Source organism: Nyctibius grandis, chromosome 3 (assembly GCF_013368605.1).
Source record: "Nyctibius grandis isolate bNycGra1 chromosome 3, bNycGra1.pri, whole genome shotgun sequence".
Lineage (NCBI taxonomy): Eukaryota > Metazoa > Chordata > Aves > Nyctibiiformes > Nyctibiidae > Nyctibius > Nyctibius grandis.
In genome coordinates this window covers 69,915,675-69,934,631 of record NC_090660.1, presented here as the reverse complement: position 1 = coordinate 69,934,631, position 18,957 = coordinate 69,915,675, and the positions used below count along the sequence as shown (strand labels likewise).

Sequence of the window (18,957 nt, the reverse complement as noted above, 5' to 3'; positions counted from 1 at the left end):
GCATACGTGACCTTTGCCTCTTGCCTTTCTGCCATTACTCCCTTTCTCACCAGTCTTCTCCAGCCCAACAGTGACTGTTTGCAAGAGATCCTATCATCAACCCTTTGTTTTCCTGCTAAATTTAAATGTATGCATTGACTTGTACTCCCAAGTCTGCAGTGAGAGCTGTGCGCAGACCTCTGATCAGAGCTCATCTCGATTTCAATCCATATAAAATTACAGGACACTAAGTTATGAAAACTATTCCTACACTCCTATGAGAATCTGCATCTTAACTCTTAGACCTAATGCCTGTGGAAAATATTCTAAAACATTTATCAGGGTAATGCTTTTTCTTTCTCTCATGAGCAGAAGACAATGGCAGCAGCAGTATAAATAATAGGTGTATTTCTCTCATAAAAGCAGTTGAGGCAGGTAAGCCATGTAAGCCTTTCTTAGAACATTTACACCAGCATTTTTCAATCATGACCTGCGGTATAAATGGGTTATACACTGGGACTTTCACATTTCTCTGCATTTCCATGTCCACCTCTGCAAATAACTAGCTGACAAGGGTGGGAAGTGGGGCTGAAATTTCAGCTGCACCACTTTTCTCCATCTAGAAAAATATTCTGTAGAAGAGCATCTTTTTTATTTTATTTTTTGTTAATATGGCATAGCTGTCGTGCTATGACAGCTAATGACACAATTAATGTGACAAAGTCATTCTCAGAAAGTGATTAACTCATTCTTTTCCCATCAGCCAGAAAAAAAAGCTGTCAGCTTCCATCTGAAGAGAAGCAGTAGAAACTAGTAAAAGCAAAGAACTTCCATGGGAGTCTGTGCTTAAACTTTGCTTACTGAGTTGTGGATCAGCAGACTCAAGATATGGGAGGTGTTTCACTCCCAGGTATCCATCATACTGAGTTTCTCTGTAGCAACTGAGACCCAAATTACTTAAACAGGCTAGATTAAGAGGTTCTGAAGCAACAGCTTCTCCTTTTGAATTGTTCAGGGATCCCTTAGACTCAAAGAGTTTCACTGGCATTACATAAAATGAATCTGTTCACAGCATCATGACCATTCACAACACGTAGCGCTTGAAAATGCATTTTAAACATACCAACCTTCACTGTCCCAGCACCAGTCCTTGTGGGCCCTCAAAAGGCTAAAGTCACTTGGGAGCCCTGGCCAAAATAGATGGCACCATGCCGACACATCTACTCTACCTTCTTCGTGTAGATGTGAATACCATCATCATTCAGTTTTCTCAGTATCTTAAAGAAGCGAGCAATTAAATCACTAACTAACCTTAACCTGTGGCAAAATAAGTAGGTATAGCAGTAGGTAAAGAGAAATGCTTAAAGGAAATAATTTTCTGAATAATACCCCCCACTACTGAAGACACCTGCCCCTCCAATTCCTCCACAGCTTTGAGATCTTCTGTGGTTCGCTGGCACTATTAGTACACTCCAGCTGTTTGGGTCTCCTGGTTGCACTTCTTCCTGGCATCATTATTCTCTGTTTGGTGATTTTCAGACCATTTGATTATTCAAGTTCATTAGATGCATTGAGTCACGCCTTGAGAAATCTCCAACTACTATAAAACATAGCAGTTTGTCTGCTTAAATGCCCAGACATCCACCAGCATACCCCCTTTGCCTTCTGCTCTGTACTGTCTCACTACTGTTGGAGTTCAGACTCCCTGAATCCAACCCAGAGTCCCTGATCTCAGAAAGTCATCTCAGAAAAGAGATCCTTCCTGAGCAGGAATACCATCTTTCCTCCTCCCTACCCATCACTACTAGGCTCTACAGCGGCACAGTGACACTGGGTACTGTGTAGTCAGGCTCAAAGAGATCAGACAACCCACTTCTGTAGTCCTAGCATCCTAGCACTAGTGTCATTAACATAAGAACTGATTTTTTCAGTATACAAGAAAAAAGACAAATTATTTAAGAGTACATTCAAGTGCCATTATACCCTCAAGCAAATAAACAACCCATCCTAGTGAAATAGCCCAATTGCTTATCATTCAAGCTGAAAAGGGTTAAAGAGAGAAAAGAATATACAGTTCCATAGTCATAAATAATTTCAGTCTTTTCAATTAATTGGGAGACAGGGAATACCGTTTGACAGAAAGAACTGGTCAGACTACATAAGAAAAGCCTTTGTATGTCTGATTAACTTAGAAAAGACATCATTCTCCTCCCCAGCTTCTTCTGGGGAATACGGATGTTTCGCCCTGAGAAGCAAGCCAGTTTTCTTTTTGACCTGACTATATACAAGAGAAAACCTTATAATTTTATCCTCTGCCCATTTGCCTAAACCTGTCTGCAAGATGTCTGGCTTCTTCTTTGCAAAGAGCACAGTCAACAGTAGCTTTTCCCAAATGACACACATTGCTAGGGATTTGAGGTTCTGCAGCTTAAATCCTTAAGTGACTTTAGGCACAATAATGCCAAGCTCTGTGCTCTGTGCCCTCTTCCTCAGGAGCGGTACCATCAGCTGTGTGTTTTCCTTGCAGTGAAGCAGCAGACTAGCATTAGTGTCCTGTGAAACTTATGCCAGCTATGGCATAAGCTAGGGCTTGGATGGGTGGACTCTTCGATGGGTTAAAAACTGGCTGGATGGCCGAGCCCAGAGAGTGGTGGTGAATGGGGCAAAGTCCAACTGGCGGCCGGTCACTAGCGGTGTTCCCCAGGGCTCAGTTCTGGGGCCGGTGCTGTTCAATATCTTTATAGATGATCTAGACGTAGGGATTGAGTGCACCCTCAGTAAATTTGCAGATGACACCAAGCTGGGTGGGAGTGTCGATCTGCTGGAGGATAGGAAGGCCCTGCAGAGGGATCTGGAGAGGTTAGATAGATGGGCCGAGACCAACAGCATGAGGTTCAACAAGACCAAGTGCCGGGTCTTACACTTTGGCCACAACAACCCCATGCAGCACTACAGGCTGGGCGAAGACTGGTTAGAGAGCAGCCCGGCGGAAAGAGACCTGGGGGTGCTGATCGACAGCCGACTAAACATGAGCCAGAAGTGTGCCCAGGTGGCCAGGAAAGCCAATGGCATCCTGGCCTCTATTAGGAATAGTGTAGCCAGCCGGTCTAGGGAAGTGATCGTCCCTCTGTACTCGGCACTGGTGAGGCCACACCTTGAATACTGTGTCCAGTTCTGGGTCCCGCACTTCAAGAAAGATGTTGAGGTGTTGGAGCGAGTCCAGAGGAGGGCGACCAAGCTGGTGAAGGGTCTGGAGGGTCTGTCCTACGAGGAACGGCTGAGGGAGCTGGGGTTGTTTAGCCTGGAGAAGAGGAGGCTCAGAGGTGACCTTATTGCAGTCTACAACTACCTGAAGGGAGGTTGTAGTGAAGTGGGAGTCGGCCTCTTCTCCCAGGCAACTAGCGATAGGACAAGAGGGCACAGCCTCAAGCTTCGCCAGGGGAGGTTCAGGTTGGACATTAGGAAGCATTTCTTTACAGAAAGGGTCATTAGACATTGGAATGGGCTGCCCAGGGAGGTGGTGGAGTCACCATCTCTGGATGTGTTTAAGAAAAGACTGGACATGGCACTTAGTGCCATGGTCTAGTTGACAGGGTGGTGTCAGGGCAATGGTTGGACTCGATGATCCCTGAGGTCTCTTCCAACCTGATTGATTCTGTGATTCTATGAATGTAGTATCATAGATACCACATCTGGGTACCACCACATCACAAGGAGTACAAACCTGGTGCTGGCTAGGCATATACTCCAAGCACCTTCTCAGTCATGGGGTGGTGTTGCCCTTTGACCGACATTGTAATTACCAATGGGCAGAACATTAAGCATCTGCAGGGTTAGATGCAGATGCAGATGAGCAACAGCTTCTAAGATGGATGTGTCATGCACAGGCCTGCTGAGGGATCCCTGCATAGCTATAGAGATCTGAGCTGCAATGCCTATGTAGGCTAACTGTAGGATGGCTTCAATTCAACAGCTGAGGATGTTCTTTACCGTATTAAAAGTCTTTCTTAAATGTCTATGAGATATACAAGCCCTCCCATAGCTGCAGTAGCCTATAGTTATCGTATCTCCCGGATCATGCCCCAGCAGTACTGCAACAGCCATCTGATATAGCAACTCGTAATTTTCACTACAACACTTGGACTGGAAATTAAATTAATTTTTTAATTGTGTGTTGATTGTGTGACACAATTGATTGTGTGATGAAATATGTTGAACCAATTAGAAGAAAAGAAAAAGCATAGGAAAGGAGGTCCTCTCTGCTTCCTACTGTTCCTTGGAAAGAAAGCAACTCATGCTTTGATTCAGGATACAAGATCCAAGTTTTGCAAACTGGAACTCCTTTTCATCTTCATTTATAGGGTGTACAGCCACTTCCCTCGTATGCCTGATCAGCTTTGTCTTGAGGTAGAATGACAGGTTCAGTTTGGGCCAAAGCTGTTAGAAAAAAACATGCACAGATCCAAGGGATACATTAAGTTTGTGCTGAGGATTTCATTTCCTTCTGGTGAATTAATGAGAACACTACTTTGATTTCATTTAGCTTAAGTGTTAGCTATCTGGTGAGATTTCAGACTGACGCCTTTGACCTCTATGGATCAGAAGTATGATTTCCAAATGCTGAAGAAGTCTCTAAAGGAGCCATAAAATCTAGCTGGTGGTGAGTAGAATGCGACCTATCCTGAATACACTGTGTGTGTCCCCCAAGTCCCTTGTCACTTACCATGTCCCATTCTCTGTCTAAAGCTAGTAATGAGCTGTAACCCTCCACTACCACACTGAAGCCTCTAATTTAGGTATCTAAATTATTAATCATCATTGTCGTCTTGACTACTTACAGAGTGATAGCTAGCTGCTCCTTAGGTCAGTTCAGTGTAAGAGCAGGGAAGTTATGTCTTTACACACCTGTGCAAGTATGTGCTTTGGAAACCGGTTCCTCCTGTTACCTTACAGCTTGCAAAGTTCTGGTTGCAACACCATTCCTTATTGATGTGGTTTACCTTGAAATGTCCTGATAAGTAAGCATCTCCTCTGGTTTGTTTCATAACCAGGAATTAGTCACTGAATCATTTCACCTTCCCCTTCCCATAACCTGCTGCTTTTACCATTTAATTACTGTTAACAGCATAAGACACTTGAAGTTACCTTACCCACCTATTTTGCTTTGGTTGCCACCTTGTTTGGAACCACAGTTCATTGAGGCTTTGAGATCTGCCTGCAGCCTCACTTTTTTCTGGCATCTAAATAGAATATGCAACAGTTAATTGTGCATGGAAGTACGTAACTTCCATACAATTACTATTAGCCCTGACAGCGTAGAATTTTCCACCATATTTCTTGGTGCAAGTTACATCAAATTATGTGAACTACCATTTTAGTTTAGTTGAAATGAAAAATGCCTCGTGATTCCCCATAAACTGTAATGTGAGTTGTGTTTACAACATAAATGAGTGGACCTGAGTGCACTGTGACTTTATTCAAATTCTTTCCTTTTATGACTTGCCGATAAACAAGACAAGACCTTTCGTATCTCTTATTCAAAATGCAAAGTACAGCAAATAAGTAGTGCTCTCTTCACTTGCCTTTTTACATTAACAGTGTGTGGAAGATGTCACAGTGATAGAGACAAGATAAGAAATAGCTGAGAACATAATAGGAAAAGCACGGTCTGACAGGCCTAAGTAGGAACACAGCTTTCTATTGAATCTTGGAAAAAAAAATACCGACACTACAGTAGTGAGTGGTTTTAAAGCTGGATAATGTATATATGGAAAACCGAGGAACTCAATTGTCATTTTAAAGATGTGAAACTGTGATAATCAGGTGGTTTCACTGTTTTATAAGGAGGCGTTTATGATCAACATCTCCCTTTTTATTCTCATTCCAGCAAGCGGACAAGCTGCAGAACAGTAATTTATGACTGGCTGGGTAGATGAGGGGAGAGCAGTGGATGTTGTATTGACTTCAGCAAGGCTTTTGACACTGTCTCCCATAATATCTTCATAGGAAAGCTCAGGGAGTGTGGGTTAGATGAGTGGACAGTGAGGTGGATTGAGAACTGGCTGAATAGCAGAGCTCAGAGGGTTGTGATCAGCAGTGCAGAGCCTAGTTGGAGGCCTGTAGCCAGTGGTGTTCCCCAGGCGTCAGTACTGGGTCCAGTCCTGTTCAACTTATTCATCAATGAACTGGATGAAGGGACTCAGTGTACCCTCAGCAAGTTTGCTGATGACACAAAACTGGGAGGAGTGGCCGATACACCAGAAGGCTGTGCTGCCATTCAAGTGAGACCTGGACAAGCTAGAGAGCTGGGCAGAGAGGAACCTCATGAAGTTCAATAAAGGCAAGTGCAGGGTCCTGCACCTAGGAAGGAATAACCCCATGTACCAGTACAGGTTGAGGGTTGACCTGCTGGAAAACAGCTCTGCAGAGGAGGACCTGGGAGTTCTGGTGGACAAGTTTACCACGAGCCAACAATGTGCCCTTGGGGCCAAGGTGGCAAATGGTATCCTGGGGTGCATGAGGAAGAGTGTGGCCAGCAGGTCGAGGGAGGTTATCCTCCCCCTCTACACTGCCCTAGTGAGGCCACATCTGGAGTACTGTGTCCAGATCTGGGCCCTCCAGTTCAAGAAAGACAAGGAACTACTGGAGAGAGTCCAGCAGAGGGCTACGAAGATGATCAGAGGACTGGAACATCTCTCTTATGAGGAGAGGCTGAGAGAGCTGGGTCTGTTTAGCCTGGAGAAGAGAAGACTGACTGTAAGTTATGAACACTTACAAATGCCTTAAGGGCGGGTGTCAAGAGGATGGGGCCAGACTCTTCTCAGTGGTGCCCAGGGACAGGACAAGGGGCAACGAGCACACACTGAAAATGGGAAGTTCCATCTGAATATGGGGAAAAACTTCTTTACTTTGAGGGTGACAGAGCACTGGAACAGGCTGCCCAGGGAGGTTGTGGAGTCTCCTTCTCTGGAGATATTCAAAACCTGCCTGGACACAACTCTGTGCAATGTGCACTGGGTGAACCTGCTTTGGCAGGGGGTTGGACTAGATGATCTTCAGAGGTCCCTTCCAACCCCAACCATTCTGGGATTCTGTGACATGACATAAGAAGTGTTTAACTTCATAACTACAATGAGGTATCAGCAGAGGAAAGAAAGAGCGCTGTCCCTCCAAGGCCTTGGCCAGCTCGTTCCTCAAGCCCTAAGCGACACGCCAACGCGCGACGCCACCCTCCCGGTTGGGGCAGGCCGGGCGCGGAGGGAGAGTGGCGCAGCCGCACGGTTTCACGGCGCGGGAGCAGAGGGTGCCGCCCGACAGACGGCTCTGGGAAGCCACCTCGGACCGACACCCTCTTCCCCGGCTCCGGGCCGCCTTTCCGCCGCTCTCACGCACACGCCCGTCGGCCAAGCGCCGCCTGCCCCGGCCCCAGCTCCGCACCCCGCACCTCCCCAGGCCTCCGCCCCCGCAGGGAGCCAAACCCCTGGGGCCAGGCCGGGCCACCCCCGGGGCCGCGGCGGGCAGACGGGTGCGGGGCGGCCAGCGCCGGCGGTGAGCGCGGGGGTACCCGCCGGCTGCGGGGCGCCGGGCGCGGGTCGGCTGCGCAGCGGGACGGCGGCGGGGGCACGCGGCGGAGGCGGAAGGGGACGCCCAGCCCGGCTGGGGCAGGGCCGGGAGGCGGCGGGGAGGGGGCCACAGCCGCGGGGGGGCGAGAGTTCCCTCCCCGGGGGCGCAGCCCGGCTGCCGGCGGAGGGGCGGGAGGCAGCGGGCTGGGTCCGGCGGGTCGGTGCGGGGTGCTCTTTCTCCTGAGCCTCGTCGTTCCCGTCCAAGATACCAAAAAGGGAATGGTACGGTCTAAACGCAGGATAAAAACCGCGGTTCATAACGCGCGGGGCCGCGGTTTTCTGTGTAGTTGGTCATTTGCTCACAAAGGACAGTAGATTGTGTGATTTCGGCCATACGGCACTGGAAAATACACACGGTGTGGACAGGTCCTTATTGCCCGCTGTCTGAACAGCAGATCACATTTCTGCTGAGGAGGACACTTTCCTTTCTAAGGCTGGTATCACGCCGGTGTTTTCAGTACTTTTTTGTTCAGCTAATATCACCTTGCTATGAAAACAAAGTTCTCTGCAGCCACTGCCAAAACATGCATGTATAAAATGTATGTTACGAAACCTTTTTAAAAACTTAGATGGAAGCTGAGGACTCTGGAATGAAACAGCAGGTGTGTAGGATCTAGCAGAAGATATTTGCTTTAATCCTACTAGTAAGAAGCTGGCAGCTTTCACAAAACAAGTCCTTAGCAATGTATTTTGTACCTGCACAGAAGAACGTGAAAGAAATAGCAGTTTGAAAGCCAATCTCTTTTTTTTTTTTTTTTCAGTCAATATCTCAATGTTTTGAAGGGCCAGTAACATTGTATTTCTGGGTTTGTATAACAGAACAGAGGTGTTTGTGCCTGAAAAATCATGTTCAACTTCAGAAGCATCACTACAGTTCCTGAAATTATTAATTTTTTTACTTTTTGAGAATTTAATCTTACTCATATTTCCTCCATGCAAAAAAAACTTTTGCTGGGGAAATAGTGCTTATTACTGGCTCTGCAAATGGGATTGGAAGACAGATTGCCTTAAATTTCGCTCCTTTGGAAGCAACCTTGGTTCTTTGGGACGTTGATGATGAAGGTAACAAAGAAACAAGCAGATTAGCCCAAAAAAATGGAGCTAAAGGAGTGTTTGCCTATCACTGTGACTGCAGCAATAGGGAGGAAGTCTATGAACAAGCAGACAAGGTAAGATACAGCTTCTGGCTTCTTTGTCCATTTGTTTACAAAACTGTAGTTCTGTAAGGGTGATGTGGGGTGTAATGGTTTCAGAAATACGAACAGGACATGTTTAGTCTCCAGTCAAATTGATGATTCAGCTTCAGTTTATTTTTTGGTCAATCCAGCTGGAAAGTAAGTTAGAGAAGGACTCTGTTTTAAATGAGACTCTTTCTGCTGTGCTGACCTACGCTTTGTAAACTATTTTTTTTCTATTATCAGCATCCAGAAATTGGATATTAAATTAAAATTATTAATTTTTACTTGTCCTTTAACTACATACTGCCTGAAAATATATCCCAGTATAACCTCACTTGTAATCCAGTTACCCACTCTGCCATTTCATCCAAGGATAAATTCTTCTTTTGTTAAAATCTCGATATATGTACTTATATACATGACTCTCAAGTCACATCTTTGGCATTTTATGTTCAAAAGAATACATCAGAGAAATTAGCTAAAATATTTTATGCCACGTGAATGTTGATCGATTGTTTTGGGATAGCCTTGAAATGTAACATTAATTTTCTATGAGTTGTCAGAGGGACCCTCTGTTTTGTGGTTGTTTCTTTTAATTTTAACCACAACGGATTAATTCTTTCTGAACAAGGCTATGAAAGTTTGAAATGAATGTTTTTCCTCAAGAAGTGTTTGCGATGAAAAGTACTTCTGAAGGGTAAGTTGGATTCAGGATCTGTAAATATCTGGAACCGCAATTCTCATGCTTGCAGTCAGCAAGGTGTTATTTTACCCGTACTTGTTAGCAGCATTTGGGGCACAACCAACTAACAGTGCACAGAAAAAAATTCCGTTTGAGGACATTGGTTGTAGATGTTAAGAACCATAAGTGGTATCATAGTATTACTTGGACAGTGCAGGCAAGGATATATCATATTAGAACAGTATGTCTGCAGAGATGAGCAAGTTGTTGAGTGTTCTGTACTGACCCAACACGCAGTGTTTGAGGAGGACAATCTTTGCCAATTACTCAGGCAGTACAGATGACGTGATCCTCACTGCGTAAGACATTGATTATGAATCCTGCAATTTTAGAGTAAGAATCGTCGTAATTTCAACAATTTTAATATCTGTTATCACTTCCCAGCAAGATGAAAAATCAGTCTGAGCAACTTGTGGTCAGTACTTCAAAAGTTACACTTGATCTTTATTCATAATGATACTATAAATCAAATGGCAATTCTTTTAGAATCCTTTTTGCAAGAAAAAACTTACTTTAGAATTTACCAAGATCAAATGTCTTTTAAAAATAACATTTTAAATAGGCATTAAATCCCTATTCCCATAAATGCTATCTGCTTCTTGCAAAGACATGCACCAAAATGATTAGTTTAACTTTTGTAAGTAATTTCTCTGTTGGACTTTCCTGTTGACGCTGAACGTTTTGAAATGATTTGTTTGTTCTTAGTTTAGCAGAGTCTCAAAATGTTTGTTTTGTGCACTCAAGTTATTCTCAATCTCCAAACACATTAACCGAATCAGCCACAGGGCTCGAGCCTGCCGAATTTGCTGTGCCCATATCAGCAGAGAGTATTCTGAAGTGCACAGACTGACCTGCAAGCAGACACTCAAAGAGCTGTTTCAAATTCAGGAATTGCTGTTGAGGTGTTAAATTATTGTTAACAATACCAACATCTTTGTAGATATTTGTGTGAACTGAACGGTGGAGCCCGAAATTTTTTTAGATAGAGAGTTTTTCAGCCAGGGGTTTCCTCTACTCTTGGAAATACTTGCAACTTTTTTAGATTGGTAATAGGAAAAATCTTGAGCTTGAACACAGAAGATAAAGAAATAGCAGAAAAGTTAAATTAATTGCTTTTATTTGGTATATTCACTGCAGAAAAACTTAGGTATTCTCCCATAATGGAAGCTTTCTTTCTAGGAAGAACATCAGATCATCAAAGTCCATAAAGAAGAGGTTTTAGAATAAACTGATGAAGTGAATAACAACTAATTTTCAGGATCAGGCAGTGTCCACATGGGAATTCTGAAGGAAATCAGATATGGATCTCATGAGCTAGAAGTGCATGGGGGCTGTTTTGCTACATCAGATGTCCAAGAAACGAAGAGTAGCAAATATGCCAGTTTTAAAAAGCACTTGAGAGGACACCAAGAAACTACAAACCTGTCATACAGAAAATTGGTGGAAATTATAATAAAGAAAAGAATTAATAGACACCTGGAGTAATACATAATGGAGAATAATCAGCTTGACTTTTTGTAAGTCAGGCTTCCCACATTTTTTGGGCGGTAGTGAGTAAAGAGCTCAAATGAAGCCAGATTAAAAAGAATGCTGCTATGTTGTCATGTGAAAAAAAAAAAAAAGAGGGTCATCACATGGATCGACACAGTGGTTAAGAGGTACGAGTAGGGAGAAAGCACAAGTATATCCCACAAAGGAAGAGTTGGGTAATCCTGCCATACTCAGCAGTGTCTAGATTTGCATTCATTTGTGCAGGTGGAAAGGTGCTAGTATGTGAGCCCTGCTTCTCTATGAGAAGGAGAAAGCCTGACACAGCTGGAGGAGTATAAAACGAGTCTTCACTGAACACTAAGGTTCCCTGAGAGAGCCAAAGGAAGGTCAGATGTTGGGGCATCGGATCCAAGCACCTATTTCTAAATTGCCAGACAGCAGCAAATCTGTGATTTTTATGTTTTTGTAATTATTCTATAGTTTTTGAGACAGCAAATAACCGTTTGCCTCTATCACAGATATTTTCTGCAGTGAGCCTGATTCTTAATACTATAAGTAAATCTTGGCCATCTGCTTTGATATAAATGCAAATCATGGAACAAAATCTTTTTATAACAAACCCAGATGGAGTTAATGGTGATTTTGGCCTCCTCTCCAAGGGCTGTTATCTATTTATTTCACGGTACATGCTTCTGTACTCGAAGGATTGGTAACCCCCAGAGATATGCGCTGAATTCTTTCCTGTTCAGTAGAAATTATCTGGAAAAGGGGTTGGACAGGCTTGGCTGAGGAATACAGATTCTCACAATACCAGAAACAGGGGACAAGAAATGTTCAGGTTGCTCACAGTGCACACTAAAGCTTTGTAACTCATTACCTTACATTCCTGTGGAAACCAAAAGTATTCTGGAGTTGAGGAAGCAATTAGAGAAATTCTTGGGGGAGGGAAAAAAAATCATTGGGGTATATTAAATACAAAGAGATAGATACCTTTTCTGTCTTAGGAAGATCCTAAGCTGCAGAGTGTGAAAAGCTGAGGAGTACACTGGAGGAGACCTTAGTGTCTTGGTCCTTTGTTTTTACTGTGTTCCACGACACAACAGTTCTTATGTACTTACATTTCCAGTTGAGATATAAATAATTGCAAATATCACTAAACATTTTCATAAATGCAGCACAAGAGGCAAGGATATCTTCTAAATCTTTCCGTTTATCCTTTTTTTATTCAGGTTAGAAAAGAAGTTGGGGATGTTACTATTCTAATCAATAATGCTGGCATACTGCTTGGGAAAAAGTTCCTTGACATTCCAGACGAAGATTTTGAAAAGACCTTAAGAATCAACTTCCTCTCTCAAGTCTGGGTAATGTATTTTTTTCTCTCCTGGGTGACCGAAAGGTACAGGCAAGTATTTTAGTGTGAAAATCACCATGGTGGCACCCACCTGGGGAACTCAATTTGGAATACGGATGGGAAGGGCCTTGAATGGGGGAAGGTACATTCTTTTAATGATCCTATAGTTGGAGACACACCAAACTGACAGTCTCCCCATTGTGTCTCAGTAATGTTAACACAAACCTGCCAGGGCACTTTGCTAAATCCAAAGCTTGTGCAACTGCATTGTGAAACATGCTGTATCTGTAACATCTGCAGCTGAAGTTAGTGCTGACATGATGGCATGTGACTTTCCGACTCCTGATGCTTTCTGGCATCAGAGGGCTTTGTCTAATAGACTTGTAGCATTCAGGGAGGCATAACCATGTTGCATATGTTGGTCTCAGTCTTCAGGTTGTGCTTTCATTCCTAGTCACCGTCTCCTTAATATACATAGGAAACTAATCTAGATAGTATGTATTATCTTTGCTTTTTTCTCATACCTCTGAAGGAATTTCCTGTTATTTGGGATCTCAGTTGGCCTTCAGGAGGTTTTGTTGTGAGGGTGTGTTACTCTTGCCCGCTCTTGCGTTTGTTTTTTATGTGCCAGAGTGAGCAGCCTGCATCAGGGAAAAACATAGCATTATTGCAAATCCCTCTCTAAATGGCATTTCTCACCAGAAAATCATTGCAGAGAGAAGTCCTCTAATCATTTCCCAGTCCACAGAGCATCATTCTTCCAAATACTTGAGGCAGAGGGAGATGTTCTTCCTAGCAGATCTGAAGAGATATAGGGCAGGAGGACAGTGACCATTAAAAAAAAGACGTACTAGGCACACATATCTGGAGTCAAAGAGACATTGCAGCACATCTCAGCTTTTGAAACAATTTTGTACTGCTCTTGTATTTTTTCTTCTCTTCCCCCTCATAAAACACTAGCATCCTTCTTACAGAGTTAATATCACCCGCAGTGGTGGTGTGGGGGCCCGGAACTGTCAGGCAGTTCGGTTTGTAACAAATAGGGCCCATAGGCAGCTGAACTCTCCTTGATGTGTTGTCTTCTAGCTCCCTCTTGTGTACCAAATCTTTGGCAATAGTCAGAGGACTCAAACCGTGAGGAACCAGGAGGCAGAGAAAATTAAAAAAAATGCTTCTTTTAATAACACGATTTTAATGCTGACAGATCTTCAGAAAGAAGGCAGTTATTCAAGGAAATGCTGTCTCTCATTTATAAATTCTTACAGAGATCGAAGGTCAGTTGGGCATCTTGTATATTGAAGCCCCAGAAAGCAAATCGGGTTGTAAAGCCTAATTTGGAATGCAACATTTTGGCATGTCTGCTTAAAAAAGGGTGGGGTTTTTTTAATATGTCTCTTAGACTTGCAAGGCCTTTCTTCCAGCCATGATCACCTGTAACCACGGACACCTGGTTAGCATAGCCAGCGCAGCAGGATTGTTGGGAGTCTACAGACTGTCAGGTTAGTATCGTCAAGTGCCGTTACAAATTAGATCTACATGCTGATAACTTTTCTTGGAGATCTCTTAAATGCTTGGCTTAAGCAGTTTATACCGACATACTGAACACTCAGGAAGAGCCTGCAGATGCTAAAGGCGGTGGTGTATTGAAGAGGATGATGATGGCATGTTGCCTGAGTGGCACAGGGAGCTCACTGCAGATTTTACTGTCTGACTGCAGCCTGTCTTCTCTCCACAGAAGGACAACACAGCTCGTATATGTGCAGTGGGAGGGAAACCTGCATACAGGTTGTCTAACACTTCCTCATGCCAAGTTTTCTGCAGATGAGTGTTCAGAGTCCTGAGACATACATGGGCTATACTTGGCACTATATTTAGTAGGAAAATGGTTTTCAGGTCCAGAAGGCATTTTGGCAGAATTTTCATTTAAATTGATTTGAATGAACTGTGTTTTAAGCTATCTAACAGCTCCATATTCTAGCTCTTTCCCTCAGGAGAGCTGTCTGCTACAGTCCTGACTATTTCATCAGCCTGGGTCTGCTGCCCAATCTCTCCTCAAGCCTCTCTGACATTGTGATCATATCTCTTAGGTTGCCCTATGAGAATATGAACTTCAGTGTAATAAGTATCTCTTGTTTCTTCTGCTGATTGATGGTGTTACTGTAGTGTTTATTTGCCACCGGTTTTTGTTGGGTCAGATTCAGTATGGATAATAGGTCACATCCAGCTTTCATCATTTAACTGTAAGGCTTATGAGAGTGGACCTGCCCATCCATGCATTGTAACTTTTTACACCTTAGCTATGCATTTTTATGTTGTGCGGTTCCATCATCCACTATGGGTGAATCCCTGAAGAATAACAAACTGTCTCTGATGCCAGTTTTTGAAGTTAATCTTTTAGCAAAATTGGATTTCGTTGTATCTAACAACTATTTTCACACACATTTGAAAAAAGCCTTAGGAAACCACATGTAAATTTCTATATCAAAATAAGGTTCTTACAGTTGCAAAATTGTAGAATAATTTAGGTTAGAAGGAATCTCTGGAGGTCATTTGGTCCATACCCCCAATTAAAAGCAGGCCCAACTTAGATCGTGTTGCACAGGGCCTTGTGAGGACAAATTTTTATTACCTCCAAGGATGGAGTTCCATATGTTCATCAGACAATGAAAACCAGACAAGATTCAGTCTTCCTGGGCACACAAAATGGTATTGTAGTTGCAGGGCAAATCAGAAGAAGAACTAATAAGTTGAAGCAGCATTTATAAGTAGGGTATTTAGATTTTACCACTAGAAATAGTTCTTACTGAAATGTAATCTGAGATATTAAAGGGTGAAGACATTCTGAACTGAAAGAATGCCTGGCTTGTATATGAGTATCTGGAAATGTACATAAAATGTTGAATAAGCTCATCTTCCTATATCTCTCTATAGTGCACTGAAAAAAGGTCCTCTCGAAACGATTAATCTTATCCTTAGACAACTGTGCATCAATCATGGGAAGAGCCATTAACCTTCAGAGCTAGCATCACCAACATGCACAGCATCCTTAAAATACTAATTACAATACCTAACTGTAATATCGTATATATAAGTAATATCAGGGCTTAAATAGTGTTACAAAACATTAAGTTCTGTATGTAACACTTACTGTGGTGCTTTTGACATATTTTGGATATTTCTTCTTTCTTCACTTTTCAGATTATGCTGGAAGTAAGCATGCAATCATTGGAATGATGGAAGCCTTAGATTCGGAGCTGTATCATGCAGGAAAACAAGGCATTAAAACCACAATCATTTGCCCTTATTTTGTTAATACTAAATTAGCTAAAGGTTTTCAAACCCAGTAAGTAAAACATAGATCGTGTACTATTTCATATGTAAAAAATAATCACCACCCACTAGATATGCCATATTTAGTCTCTAGCTATTATAAGGTTGATTTGCTTTTCAGTTCAGTATTTTTGCCCTCTTGGCACATACAACTATGTCTCTTGACATAAGAAATCCAAGCTTTGCATCCTATTAATAACAGATGTGCAACAGGGACTGCGTAATAACCTCACAGTCAAGGAATGGTTAGGGATGCACGGCAGTACTTAAGGCAGCCTTATTTGTCAGAACGGGCACTGTTGAGGTTCTCTGCCCCATGTACTTTTGGCACAGTGATTACAGTTATGGCTGTGAGGATACCTGTGACCTATCGTTATTAACTGTATTAGCAGGTACTATACTTCTCTGAGTGAGAATAGCTGTGGTGTTAGTACCTGGTGAGTTGCTTTATTGTTGTAGTGATGGTAGAGGCTGCAGACACCAAATTAGCCATTGCAGTAGCGTGATACCAGTGATCTTGGTTTTTCAAGTGCTGTGCTTCTGCTTCTACCATTCATCATCCTGTAGCAGCATATATTATGCAGAGCACAGCCTTTCTGCTGGCTGGAAACAGGCCTGGTCCTGGTCTGTTTAGCTGTCACCTCAACATCTACAGTAAAAAAGGAGGAGGTGTGTGGAGGATGAACTCTTATGCACAGGACAGCATATACTATGGATTAGCTGGGAAGTTTCCAATGCCGCACCCACTGTGGGCGTTAACTTCATTAGGGTCTGATCAGGGTTTGTGCAAAAAGTTACTCGATAGTCATTAAAATACACAATATCACCAAAGTGTTTTCAATTTATTTTGATGATAGAAAGAACAAAGAGGACTGGAGACTCCTTTTCAAGGCTACTTGAGGAGATGGGGAAAAGTTCCTAAATTATTTAATTAAATGATTTCTCTGTTAGAATACATCTCAAAAGTAAAGTTTTATAATTTCATAATGCTTTGTTTCTTTTTTCACCAGAAACCACCTTCTTCTTCCTGTTTATGACCCGGAATATGTAGCCAGCAAGATCATGGATGCAATTAAAAAGGAAAAGTTTTATCTACTCCTACCTTTGACTTTATACTCTCTTCCTTTCAAAACCTAAGACTGTGACTCATCTTCTAGCATTGCCTTCTTTCCTTTGCCATATGCCTGCAAAATCAGCAGGAAAGTTTAGTTAAAACAGTCCTTTAGTTAGTATTCCTGCAGTCAATCCAGTTATATGTACCAAATTACAAAGAAACAGTGGTTTTGATTTTTAATAATATAGGTGAAGAGCATTCTTCTTGACAATTCTGTCTCTAATATACATCTTAAGCTATAGTGGGGTATAGAATTTTTAAATTTTCCTGGGATGGTACACAGGGACCAATGCCCAGGCTAGAAATGTCTGCTTCCAGTAACTGCCTCCACAGCTGGCTGGGCTTTCACAACATGGCTTGGTCTGTCATCCATTTCCCCCATTTATAACATGGGAGCGCTAAATGTGTTATTGCCAGACATTAGAGGTATTGAGCATATGTAACGAATTTGTCATTTCTTTATTTATAGAGTACATTTTTCTAAAAAAAAAAAAAACCATAAGGCTAACTCGGTGTTTGTCTCATCAGTCTCATTCCTAGAAAAATTGTACTACTCTTCGAATCTTGCCTTAAGATCCCCAACAGCTTGCATAAAGCCTTCGGGAGGAAGAAAAAGGATTGAAACCAAAATATTCTGAAGACTTCAAGTGCCATCTAATTGAAGATTTTCAGTAAAAATTAATTTTGAATCAGGTTTATTCTCTGACAGAAAATTTGCTTCTTGTATAATATTTGACATTGGTCAGCATGCAATTTAATTCTTCATAACTGTCTTTTAATCACTGATTTTCAGCCTCAACCTGCTCTTTTATTTCATGACAGCATGCTGCTTACACATTTATCTGAGCTCTCAATAAAAGTCAGTAAGACCCAGCAGGGACGTTTGGCTTCATTTCATACTCTGAATTCTCAATTTCTGAGCAAAATCTCAAAGCATGGGAAAAACACACTATTGTTTCATGTTCAGAAAGAAAAAAAACACAAAGCATTTAACGTATTTCCCTTGCAGGGCCAGAATAGCACTGCAATTCACACAAAGCCAACATGAAGAAGGGTGCTGTGGGATGATGCGCTCTGGCTGGCGAGCTGCACAGGAGCCTGTGTCCTGAAGAGGAGTGAACTGCAGTGAGCACTGATAAAGTATGTGCAGTGCTGTGCTGCTTACCGTGCTCCTCATTAGTCACAGCGCACTTTTCTAAACACAGTTCCACAGGATGTGTGTGCCTCGGTTTTAATCCATGGCTAGAGGCTGATATCAGATCATCTATCAAAGGATGTGGCTTAGAAAGAGCATTTGTAAAACTGTAGTGGTGGCAAAAAATCATGTGCCTACTCAGAAAGGAAAAATTGTGAAGCTCCACCACCAGAGGAAGCAGACAGGAAAAAATCCATAGTAGAAATTACTTATGTTGTAATTAATTGCCTCTATAAATTTTGTAAAACGTTCTTACAACAAAAAAGTCAGAGTTTATAAACATAGGCTCTGTGGTGGGTATCTATCTGCTGTAGGCAGCTGCATGTTGAACACTGGTGAAGCCCATAGGCATCTGACTCCCTTCTCTGACCCTATAGGCACCTATGCAGCTTTGAAGTACCCTGCTGAGGCCAGATAATTGGGTTCGAGGTGGTGTATCTCAAGTTAGGTCCCTGAAGTCAGCAGCTGAATCTGGACCTGCAAACTGGGCCACACATTTCTTTTTTAGTTTCAGTGACATTAGTAAAATTACTTAGAAAATTGTTGACTTAAAGAGTATTGTGAGGAATCTGTACAAGAAATCTATCTTTGGCAATTTTCTGAGTAATTTTTGAAAAATCATTAAAATTTAAAATTTTATTCTGGCCCTGCAAGTGACCAAGCAACAACTTTGCATGAACTGTATTGCTTTCAGAGACTGAAATGTCAGTGAGGTAGCCTGTTTGTTAGTGTGAAACATAATTCTGCTGTAAATCATGGGAAAAGGAATACAGACAGGAGGAATACCTCATGTATTCGTGGACAACTATGGGCTGGCTTTTGAGCAAAATCTCTTCTTATATTTGGAGAGAAGTCACACCCATCTCCTTCAACTGTCTTTAAACAAAATTACAACCTAAAGGTCCTAAAGGAAAAAACTCCCCAAGAGCAGAAGTTCAAAGATTAGTTAAGCAAA

The 18,957-nt window shown here is 42.4% G+C and overlaps 1 protein-coding gene across 1 annotated transcript; it reads left to right on the top strand.

Annotated features, from left to right (window-relative positions):
* The first annotated feature begins 8,447 nt into the window (after nucleotides 1-8,447).
* Nucleotides 8,448-17,429, top strand: LOC137661333 (epidermal retinol dehydrogenase 2-like). Its single transcript, XM_068396844.1, is given in 8 exon segments — nucleotides 8,448-8,467; nucleotides 8,469-8,514; nucleotides 8,516-8,770; nucleotides 12,242-12,373; nucleotides 13,763-13,862; nucleotides 15,562-15,706; nucleotides 16,704-16,828; nucleotides 17,338-17,429. Coding segments are annotated over 8 exon segments (915 nt in total).
* The last annotated feature ends 1,528 nt before the right edge of the window (nucleotides 17,430-18,957 follow it).